Source organism: Bufo bufo, chromosome 8, assembly GCF_905171765.1.
Source record: "Bufo bufo chromosome 8, aBufBuf1.1, whole genome shotgun sequence".
Lineage (NCBI taxonomy): Eukaryota > Metazoa > Chordata > Amphibia > Anura > Bufonidae > Bufo > Bufo bufo.
In genome coordinates this window covers 199,668,908-199,681,020 of record NC_053396.1, presented here as the reverse complement: position 1 = coordinate 199,681,020, position 12,113 = coordinate 199,668,908, and the positions used below count along the sequence as shown (strand labels likewise).

Below are 12,113 nucleotides of genomic sequence, written 5' to 3'. Positions count from 1 at the left end.
CTGTCCCCGCCCGCTGCGTCCTCCCCTCACACACAGCAGACGGGACGAGAAGAACCGAGAACGTTCTCAGCGCTGATAATCGCCGCTCCGGTCACACAGTCTCCGGGCATCTTCCAGACTCTTCGGGAGCTGTCTCGCACGCCCCGCCCCTTCCTCGCGCTGATTGGCTCAGAAGTTCTCTGACTCACAGCTCCGCCTGGAACTATCGCGAAAATTCGCTCTGCTCAGTGACGTCACGGACTGCCGCCTCCGCTGATTGGTCGAGCTTCAGACTGACTAGAAAGCTCCCGAATATTCTCCATCGGGCTGTGTGTAATGCGGCTCTGTGATTGGCTGCTTCTGCGGGGAACGTTCGGGAAACTTCGAGATAGTTGCTAAGCTATGCGGGGAGCGTGGTGAGGAGCGCTGTGATTGGGTAGAAGGCTGTGACGTGTCTACACTGTACACATATATATAGGAGCCGTGCAGCGTGAAGCAGCAGTTACTGATAACTCTCCTCACAAGACACGAGCTGCAAAGCGCAACTTCAGGAGAAGCTCTTCACCAAGAAGCCGCTCTGCCACCTGCACTCATCTCTCTGATACTTCCAGCACTCTCATCCTAACCCAAGATGTCACCTAAAGGAACCGCCATTGGCATTGACCTGGGCACCACCTACTCCTGTGTGGGGGTCTTCCAGCATGGCAAGGTGGAGATCATCGCCAACGACCAGGGCAACCGCACCACCCCCAGCTACGTGGCCTTCACCGACACCGAGAGACACATCGGAGACGCTGCCAAGAACCAGGTGGCCCTCAACCCCCAGAACACAGTCTTTGATGCCAAGAGGCTGATTGGCAGAAGGTTTGATGAGCCGGTGGTGCAGTCTGACATGAAGTACTGGCCCTTCGAGGTGGTGAGTGATGGAGGAAAGCCCAAGGTCCAAGTGGAGTATAAAGGAGAGCACAAGACCTTCTTCCCTGAGGAGATCTCCTCTATGGTGCTGCTGAAGATGAAGGAGACGGCAGAGGCTTACCTGGGTCATCCCGTCACCAATGCGGTCATCACCGTGCCAGCCTACTTCAATGACTCTCAGCGTCAGGCCACCAAAGACGCCGGTGTCATCGCCGGACTCAACGTGCTGAGAATCATCAATGAGCCTACAGCAGCCGCCATTGCGTACGGCCTGGACAAAGGAGCCCGTGGGGAACGCAACGTCCTCATCTTTGACCTGGGAGGTGGCACCTTCGACGTCTCCATCCTCACCATTGATGACGGCATCTTTGAGGTAAAGGCCACAGCGGGTGACACTCATCTGGGAGGAGAGGACTTTGATAACAGAATGGTCAACCACTTTGTGGAAGAATTCAAACGCAAACATAAAAAGGACATTACCCAAAACAAGAGGGCCCTGAGGAGGCTGAGGACAGCCTGCGAGAGAGCCAAGCGCACCCTGTCCTCCAGCACCCAGGCAAGCATCGAGATTGACTCCCTGTATGAGGGCATTGACTTCTACACTTCCATCACTAGAGCCCGCTTTGAGGAGTGGTGTTCCGACCTCTTCCGTGGTACCCTGGAGCCTGTTGAAAAAGCCCTGCGAGATGCCAAGATGGACAAGTCACAGATCCATGAAATTGTCCTAGTGGGAGGCTCCACACGTATCCCCAAGGTGCAGAAGCTGCTGCAGGACTTCTTCAATGGCCGAGAGCTGAACAAAAGCATCAACCCAGATGAAGCTGTGGCCTATGGGGCTGCTGTCCAGGCTGCCATCCTCATGGGAGACAAGTCAGAGAATGTGCAGGACCTTCTTCTACTGGATGTGGCTCCTCTTTCTTTGGGCCTGGAGACAGCTGGAGGGGTTATGACCATCCTCATCAAACGCAACACGACCATCCCCACCAAGCAGACCCAGGTCTTCACCACCTACTCCGACAACCAGCCAGGTGTCCTCATTCAGGTGTATGAGGGTGAGAGAGCCATGACCAAGGACAACAACCTGCTGGGTAAATTTGAGCTGAGTGGAATTACCCCTGCTCCTCGGGGTGTACCCCAGATCGAGGTGACCTTTGATATAGATGCCAACGGTATCCTCAACGTGTCCGCTGTGGACAAGAGCTCAGGCAAACAGAACAAGATCACCATTACAAACGATAAAGGCCGACTGAGCAAAGAGGAGATAGAGAAGATGGTGCAAGACGCTGAGAAATACAAAGCGGATGATGATGACCAGAGAGAGAAAATTACTGCCAAAAACTCCCTGGAGTCCTATGCCTTCAACATAAAGAGCATGGTGGAAGATGAGAACATGAAGGGGAAGATCAGTGATGAAGATAAGAGGGCCATCTCAGACAAGTGTAAGGAGACCATTGCCTGGCTGGAGAACAACCAACTTGCAGAGAAAGACGAGTATACCCATAAGCAGAAAGAGCTGGAGAAGGTGTGCCAACCCATCATCACCAAGATGTACCAGGGAGGTATGCCAGGCTCCAGCTGTGGTGCACAGGCCCGACAGGGCAGCAGCTCTGGACCCACCATTGAGGAGGTGGATTAAAAAGGCCCCAGCTATGAACAGAACGGACTGAGACTTTGCTGCTGAGCTGTTGCCCTTTGATTGATCATTGACTATTGGTAAAAGCTCTGGGCCCACCACTGAGGAGGGGGATTAAGAACTGTTTGACTTTTTTATGCTCAAACCTGATAAATGGACTTTTTGGTTCTATGTTTTTTTATTTTTATTATAAGCTAAGGATATTGAGAATATTTCCTGCAGAAAAATGTTGATATAATTTATTTGGATATTTGTTTTTCATGATTTTTTAAAAATATTTTTTATTTGCCCTGTCCGAATACATTACTGTAACTGTTTATTAGTAGTGTTTGTACTTTTTGTGTAAATAAATTTATTTTGACAAGTAGATTGCGTTTGTGTCATATCTATCAGGTTCTATTGTTTTGGCTGCTTATCTTAAAATATAAACTATTTTAATGCAATATAAATTGATTTATATAGTCTGTTGCTTGTGTCTGGTATTGCAGTAGTTACCTAATGGGACTGAATTGTAATACCAGGTACAGCCCATAGACAGGAGCGGTGTAATTAGGAAAGCTCAAAATACTAAACGGGAGCAGCGCTGCGGTAGCATTCACAGCCACTGCCCAGTGTACAGAGCTGCGCTGTCCCGTTGCTGGGAGTAGGACCCTGACTGATCAGATATTGATGACCTAGCCTAAGTATAGGTCATCAATATTTAACGTGACCCTCTGCTTAAAAAAAAAAATTATAATTAGATTAAATGGGGACCATGCAGCACTTACATGGTGATCTCCTTATGTTTTCAGCCGCAGCTCTATGAATTCCCAGGATCCTCGTCAGTCATCCATGATGGCCGCACTGCTGCACACTTCCTGCTGGTCGAGCTTTCCTATCACCGTGCTCGTGTGGGCAGTGCTGGCCAATGCGAGGGCGGCCATCATGGATGGAACTGGCCGGTCATCCAGGAACTGGCAGGTCTGCAGATATAAAGGAGGTCACCAGTTAAGTGTACAGTTATTTCCCAGTTAATGTGTCTTATTTTCCCTGAAATAGAGGATTGCTTTAAGGGCTCATAAACACGACCATGATCGGCCTGGGAAACAAGGTCTACATATATTGGCTACATCTCCTGGGCCGACCACGGCTCCCTTATAGGTCGTCAATATCAGATTGAAGGGGGGGGTCCGACACCCCCCGATGATCATCCGTCTCAGAAGTGCAGTGTAATGACGAGTACTCCCTGTATTCTCATGAATGGATTGAGTATTTGTAATTACACTACACCGCCACTCCACAGGAGACGACGCATTGTGTAAATACCAGGAAGAGGAGCTCGCATAGACCCCCACCGATCAGATGTTGATGACCTGTGGTGGTCATCTATATGAATCGCTGCACAAGCCCTTTAACTTGAATTGACTGTATCATAGTAACTTATGATACAATCAGTTCCTATCTGATTGTGGGACTATTGTACTGTCCTCGCATAATGATGTCGATATACTTCTCTAGCCCAGAAATCGGATAGAGACTGTCTGTATCCTAAATTACTATGATGATGCAGTCAGTTTGGGTCCGGGGAGCTGTGGCATACACACTGACCACGTTTCCACGGCTGATTACGTCCGTGAGTCCTAAATCCTGGAAACCCAGGCTTCTTTTAGATGAGGACTTACATAAAACATTCCTATGTTTCCTCTACCAGTAAATACAAGACACATTGTTTCAAATACAGACTTAATACTGTTCACTAAGAGTTTGCTACAATGTATCCAGGGTCGCGTAAATCGGCTATGTGTATGTTGATTGTATTAGGCTATGTTCACATCAGCGTTCAGCCTTTCCGTTCTCCTGCTCCGTTATAGGAGCAGGAAAACGGAAAGGACGGATTCGGCTCATAACTGAGCCGAACGGAGCCTACGGACCTCATAGACCCCCATAGACTATAATGGGGTCCGTTAGGTTTCCGCTCAGAAGATGATTTTGGAGCGGAGACAAAAGTTGTGCATGCAGGACTTTTGTCTCCGCTCCAAAATCATCTTCTGAGCGGAAACCTAACGGACCCCATTATAGTCTATGGGGGTCTATGAGGTCCGTAGGCTCCGTTCGGCTCAGTTATGAGCCGAATCCGTCCTTTCCGTTTTCCTGCTCCTATAACGGAGCAGGAGAACGGAAAGGCTGAACGCTGATGTGAACAAGGCCTTAGAGGGACAAAAATGTCCTTTTTCCTGTAGCAAACAATCGGAGTCCATGTTTAGTTTTCATTAAGAGCAGTGTAGAGAATTAGGCTACTTTCACACTGGCGTTTTGGTTTCCGTTTGTGAGATCCGTTCAGGGCTCTCACAAGCGGTCCAAAAACGGATCAGTTTTGCCCTTAATGCATTCTGAATGGATAAGGATCCGCTCAGTTTGCCTCCGTTTTCTTCCGTTCCGTCTCCATTCCGCTTTGGAGGCGGACACCAAAACACTGCTTGCAGCGTTTTGGTGTCCGTCTGACTAAATGGATCTGGCACAGTAGAAAACGGATCCGTCCCTTATTGACTTTCAATGGTGTTCAAGACGGATCCGTCTTGGCTATGTTAAAGATAATACAATTGGATCCGTTCTGAACAGATCCATGCGGTTGTATTATCTGAATGGATGCTTTGGGCAGATCCATGACGGATCTGCACCAAACGCGAGTGTGAAAGTAGCCTTAGCGATGATCGGCAGACGGGCAATACAGTCATTTGCAATTCAGAAAAAAAAAAACATACAAGTACTATAGAGACAATTTATTGTTTAATATGCCACCTTCAGGTGTGAATGCACTTCTATCTTGGGAGTAGCGTTCATGTGCACTTTTGCCCCACCTACCTATGAGGCGACCTTGATTAAGGTGGTACATATACAGTAGGTACATATACTACAGTAGGTGTGCGTGCTCCTCCTCTCATTGGATGCACACAGAGGTCCCTAGGAGCAGCACACTATATGTGCAGGGTCTGCTCTCCTGCGTTTTCCTCCGCTTTTGAGATCCTATGACGGATCTCAATAGCGGAAAGGAAAACACTGATGTGAAAGTAGCCTAACTCAGTTGCTATACTACTGGTGTAACATGCGCCAAATTTATTAAGAAGCACACGCCTATTAGTAATTTTGACATATTTTGGGGCATACGTGTACCAGAACATTAATTGCAAGTCTACAGGATATATGATAAATGTATGATAGACCTGCATACTGCAAATTGATTTGTCTCATCAGAAGGACCTCTTCACCTTCCCTGAAGGTGCCCACCTGCTGTACCATTGACAGGGCCAGATATTTAGCCCCTGCGCAAAAGCAGAGGCCCTGCTTCAGAGCAGCAACTGCACAGGCGCACCCCCTCACCCCCCTGGAAATGTAGCAGCGCCTGCGCAGTTGTTGTTTTAAAGTAGAGCCTCTGCCTTTGCTTTGCTAAATGCAGGAAATTGTCGGGGCCGGGCTATATGTCAGGAGCTGTCAATCTTGCAGCAGTTGGGCTCTTCTTCACCTGCAGCAGGATAGCCCCTCACAGATTAAGAGGTCCTGCTGATGAGACAAATCGATTCGCTCATCTCTAATCTGCGCCTATGTATGTGCCCCTACCTTCCTGGTGAGGGCGCCAGAGCATCCAGGAAAGTAACGAGGTGACCTTCTCCATTCACTGTACTATGGGAGTTATACAGACAGCAGAGCAGCCATGTTTGCCTGTTTTCATAACTCCCATAGAAGTGAGTGGAGAAAGCCATGCACATGCGCAGTAATTTGCCAGGCCGGTCCCACACATGGTACTTTTAGGACACAGTATGTGGATATGCAATAAATGTCCATGTTTCGAATAACCCTTTTAAAGTGAACCTGTCGTTTCAGGAGACTTTTCAGAATAAGCTGTGCTGTGTGTACATGAGGAATAACACCATATCTGGCCGTTATATAACCTGTATCCTGCATTTTCCACCAGTTTTCCTCTTCTGCGGCTCAATATCCAGTTGTAAAGTTTTCCCTGAGCTTGTGGGTGCAGACTAGGGGCTATTGTGTCTCCCATACACAGGACACACAAAGACGTGGGGACCCTGCTCTCCTATCTCCCTGTAGTCTACCGTGAGAAGCAGCCACATGGAGGACAACATACGGCAGTACTGAGCAATGTAGCTGTGAATCCAGCACTGGGGTGAGATAGGAAAATCTCTAGAGCCTTCCACATTGTGTCTGCCTCTGTCTCCCTCCAGCAGCTCATTCATTCCTCTCCCTATAGACTTCATCTACTGTGGACTTTCGACTCTACCTTAACAGAGGATGTCAGGGAGGAAACAATTGAGCGCTTTAAATTTTAATGCCCATTCCTTTTGCCATAGGCGTCTGGCAGCTGCTTCCTCTACTCTCCCTTTAGAAAACATACGCCGAGCAGTCGGGAGGCAGCTATTACGTTCAGTGTATAGGCACCTAAAAAGAAAATCCCTTTGTCATGCTTCATGCCCTTGAGCCCCTACACTAGGCATAGCACAGCGGATCAGTTTTGCCTGGAGTGTTCCTTTAAATACGCTCTGCAAGTTCCTTTTCCAGTCATACACTTTTCAGGATTTCGTTTCCTTCGCAGCCGGTGCTTATTACTACCTATTGTGATTGCTCTGCAGTGGTATTGTCCCAGAGCGTTCCCCTCTGTGCTGTCATAATGGGCGGCTCCTACCCCGCTCCTCTATTCAGCTCTGACCTCCGCACACAGCACGACACGATGTTTCCTCATTTCACTACTATTTTTATATCACGACCTTCCCTTTCTTCTCTGCATTCGTTCTGCCAGTCACCTACACATCTAACAACCTGATACCACATCTCAAATTTAGGGCTTGTTCACACGAACGCGTGCTGCCCGTTGCCGTATTGCGGATCCGCAATACACGGGCTACGTTCCTTGTGCATTCACTTCAATGGGTCCCGCAAATCCGGAGATGCGGAACGGAGCACTACGGAGTGCTTTCTGGGGTTCCATTCCGAGCCTCCGCACCACAAAAAGATAGAACATGCTCTATCTTTTTGCGTAACGGAGAGATTGCGGACCTATTCAAGCGGATGGGTCCACGATTCCCATGCGGCTGGGCCACGGTCGGTGCCCATGCATTGCGGACCGCAATTTGCGGTCCACAGCACAGGTTTCACGCGGTCGTGTGAATGAGCCCTTACTCTGCTGTTCCTGCTCATCTCTTAAAGGAACCCTACACCTACTACTGTGTATAAAAATTATAATAGACCGGGGGTAGGCAACCTCCGGCACTCCAGCTGTTGTAAAACTACAACACCCAGCATGCATACTGCCTCTGCTCTTCTAAGAACTCTCATAGAAATGAATGGAGCATTCTGGGAATTGTAGTTCCACAACAGCTGGTGTGCCGAAGGTTGCCGACCCCTGTAATATGAGACACAGTTATGGGGATATTTCAGTAATAGATTGTGTATAATATTAGTACTGTCTATAGACACTGGGTATTTTTTCTATTTTAGTCAGTTAATTTTGTTTCTTCTTTCCCTTGGACTTGGTTCAGATATTTAGCAGCTGCTGCGTTTCAGTCACACAGTCGCCCAGGCTTCATAGAAATGCACAGTCCCTGCTCTGTCCTCTTTTCTGTGACTAATCAGTTCATCTGGATTTCCAAAGGCCACAGCCGTAGGGATTGTTACTCAGCTTTTCACAGACTCTGATTGGAATATAAATTTACATAGCTATCTCCATTACCCCCCCCCCCCCCCCCCCCCCCCGGCTCTGTAGTTCTGACAATCTCTTCATGAAGTAGGACGATCAAGGCAAACATTCTTTACTGTTGTCATCCATCTTTCCTAGATTCCTGAATGACATCTGTTTTATATGGAGATATGTCTTAGGTTCCCTTATGGCTCTGTAACCAGGCGGACTTACATATCAGAACCACGGGTGCACCCAGCCATTTTAATTCAGTGCCCCCTGCTCCAACCCTCCTGCAGAGCCCCGCCGATTCCCAGTTCAGGGATGTCAGCAATGGTCCATCCTTCTTCTGCTCTCAGCATCCACATCTTGTTAGAAGTAGAAGGGGAGACACAGATGCACAGCACCAGCCATAGGCACTCTGGGTCGGGGTCTCTGTACCGTGGTCCGGGTTGTGTTCTGCTGAATGGAAGCCCCTCTGGTGTGACACGCTGCTTTCAGGAATAAAGGCTAGGGGAGGTGGAAAACACAATGGTCCCACAAACACTATCAGCTCAACAGGTGAAAAATGTAGGATGGGGCAGGGGAGGCCAGCAAACCCCAGATAAGACCCCAAAATGATGTCAGACCTCCGACCCCTAAACAAATCAGACTCCTAACCAGATCTCCTAAACTAAAAAAAAACTCAGACCGGACTCCCCAAATAAATCAGACTCCAAACAGATCCCCTAAAGAGTCACAGACCCCACAGTAGACCCCCTATATACTAGGTGCAGTAAGGCTAGTTTCACAATAGTGTTTAGCATCTCCCTGCTTTGCCGAAAGCATAAACGTCGCCGTCCAGCCCCATTCATTATAAAGGTGACCGGCCAAGATCCAGCCGCAACCCAGCAAACATGCGGAGAATTAGCTGTATGAGAACTGCTGCACTAGTATAAAACTACCACACCAACAAGCACTACAAAATCATTAATAAATCCTTTATCAGTAGCACAAATATAATTTATAACTGTAGCCGCAGCAGTCATGTAATAAAACAAACTGCTGCGGTATTGTCACACAATCATAACATGGCATAAAGTCCCTTACATATTGAACATATCAAAGCCAAAATCAGTGAGTCAGAAGTGCACAGTGGAATCAATACATGAAATGTAACAGGCATACACACTGACCGATTGTAGTTCTAACCCCGACAGGTGTTTCACATCTCGCTTCTTCAGGGGATCTAGCCCCTGATGAAGCGAGGTTTTAGCTTTGATATGTTCAGTACATAAGGGACTTTATACTATGTTAATGATTGTGACAATGCTGCTGCAGTTTATTACATGACTGCTGCTGCTATTGATATCGTTTTATATTATATTTGTGATACTAATAAATGTTTTTTATTTATATATTTTGTAGTGCTGTGTATGTACTTTCTTATTGGTGTGGTGGATCAACTCTGATGTACAGTTTGTATATTAGTGTGGCTATTTCGAAACTAGCCTAATTCATGGAGAAGGAATCCCGACCAAGTATTGAGTGCATATACTGGACAGGCTTTTCAGTAGGCCAACATTTCTGTATTAATCATTTTTTTAAATGGTCTTATATAATATTTTAGTTTTCCGAGGACCTGACTTTTGGGTTTTCATAATCAAGCCACTGAGAAAGTGAAAGTATGTATCCTGAAAATAGCAATATCACTGCCTAGGCAGTGGTAAGCCATAATCATCAACATTAAAAGAAATAAATACTTGAAATATATCACTCTGTGTTTAATGTATCTATAGAATGTGTGAGGTTCACTTTTTGTATTGAATTACTGAAATAAAGTCCTGCATAAATCAGACTGCAGACCCCCAAAAGACATCAGACCCCAGACCAGCCCTCATAAATAAATTAGACGCCACAATAGACCCCCTATATAGTATATCAGATTTTAGATCATATGCATGAATAAATCATACCAAAATCAGACTGACTAAATAAGTCAGACCTTAGTTTAGACCCCCTATATGCACTGATGAGTAAAAGGGTAACAAATATTTTGAACATTTGACTTTCAGGCTCCATATCTCACCATCCAGCTTGGAACGTGATACTACCATCATTTTATAGACAATCATCTTGGCTATCTCATACATAAATTGGATTTTTAACTATTTAGCATATGATTAGTTATGCAGATTCTTGTCATGTAACTGCATTGTTACCGTTTTCCTCACAAAATTCTAAATTTTTATTATTTTGTTAGTATTTTTGTAAATCCACCTTTGGCTTTCAGCATTGCCTGAATCCCTCTGGACATGCTCTCGATCAGATTCAAGCGTGTCCTGACCGAAACCTGTTCCCAGGTCTCTTCTATGCGTTCCCAATGTTGGCACACACTGGTCGACTCACTTGGGTACGAATACAGCTTTTTCTTCAACTCTAACCACAAGTGTTCAATTGGGTGGATGTCTGGGGACTGTGGGGGCCAACCCAGCACCTCTACTTCATTGTCATTGAACCATTTCTTAACCAAACTTGACGTATGCTTCGGGTGGTTGTCCTGCTGTAACATTATGTCGTCCTTTTCATACCCATTGTACTTGAGTATACAAAGTAACTCGTCTTGTAGGATACTCACATCTAGCTCAGCATTGAGACCATCGATCCTGGTCAAGTATCCAACGGGCTTCCTCCACCGAACTTGACAGTTCCATTAATTTCTCCATCCATTAGCCCCCTGTTCCCTTGTTGCTTCCAGACCCATTTGCACCCATCAGAGCCCAGTCTATTGACTTTCATCTCATCGCTCCAAAATCACCAGTTTCCAATCTTTTTTGCACTCGAGCCGATGCTTCTTATGACGATATTGAAGTTGAGGTCTCTTCACCTTTCTTCGGGCCACCATTCCAGACTTGTGTAATGCGTGTCGCACGGTGCTTACATGGACATACATGATCTCACCATTATATAGCATACGAGCCACCTCCACTGCCGTGTTTGTCGCGCCAGAACTGATAGACCTTGTGATGAGCAGACTTGTTGACTCCAATATTTTGCCTGGACGTCCACCTCTTGGCTTTGGAATGGACGGATGGACTTAATTTCATATTCTTCCAACTGTCATGGTGCTCACATGATGCAGTTTGGCAATTTTCTTGGCCAAGATACCGCTGTCGATAAGCTGGATGATTCTGTTTCTCTTTTCTTGGGAAATCTTCTTCATGGCTGCTCCTGGATTCAAACCAGTGACCTTCGCCTAGGACTCAACCTAATAACACCCTGAGCTAGTAGGCAATGTGAGAACAGGTTGTAATTTGTAGTCTACAAGAAGAAAAAGACTGTTCCACCACCAGGAGCAAAGAATCTGCACAACTAAATAGTTGAAAATCCAATTTATGTATAAGACAGCCAAGATGGTTGTCCATATGATGATGGTAGTCTCACGTTCGAAGCTGTAGTGGATGGTGAGATAGGGAGCCTGAAAATCAAAAGTACAAAACATCGTTACCCTTTTGCTCGTCAGTGTAAATCAGACCTCAGATCAGACACCCTAACTAAATCAGTATCAATGCTCAACTCCTCTATATAAACAGACCTCAGACCAGACCACATCAAGAAATGATGTGCTATTGCATTTGTGTTTTTACGTTTGTATGTGTATTTCGCCATAGCGATGTGCACCTGCATACAGGGTTGTGCTGACTGAACCCCCCACATCAAGAAATAAATCCAAGTAACCCCAATAAAAATACAGGCTGCAAATAAATCAGACATTGGATAATATACTTCTTGTTCCCAGCTCTGGAGTCCTTTCCTTTTTGAGGTCCTGGCACTGTTCACAGGACACTATGTAGTGGAGAGGATAGCGCCAGTGCTGTTATAAAAAGTAGATTTGATTTGCATGATGCAATTAAAATCATATGAATAACGGTCAGCGTCAAT

The 12,113-nt window shown here is 46.3% G+C and overlaps 1 protein-coding gene across 1 annotated transcript; it reads left to right on the top strand.

Annotated features, from left to right (window-relative positions):
- The first annotated feature begins 403 nt into the window (after positions 1 to 403).
- LOC121009392 (heat shock 70 kDa protein-like) lies at positions 404 to 2,811 on the top strand. Its single transcript, XM_040442485.1, has one exon. It carries the CDS (start codon positions 611 to 613, stop codon positions 2,528 to 2,530), a length of 1,920 nt encoding a protein of 639 aa, XP_040298419.1. The 5' UTR covers positions 404 to 610; the 3' UTR covers positions 2,531 to 2,811.
- Positions 2,812 to 12,113: the final 9,302 nt, after the last annotated feature.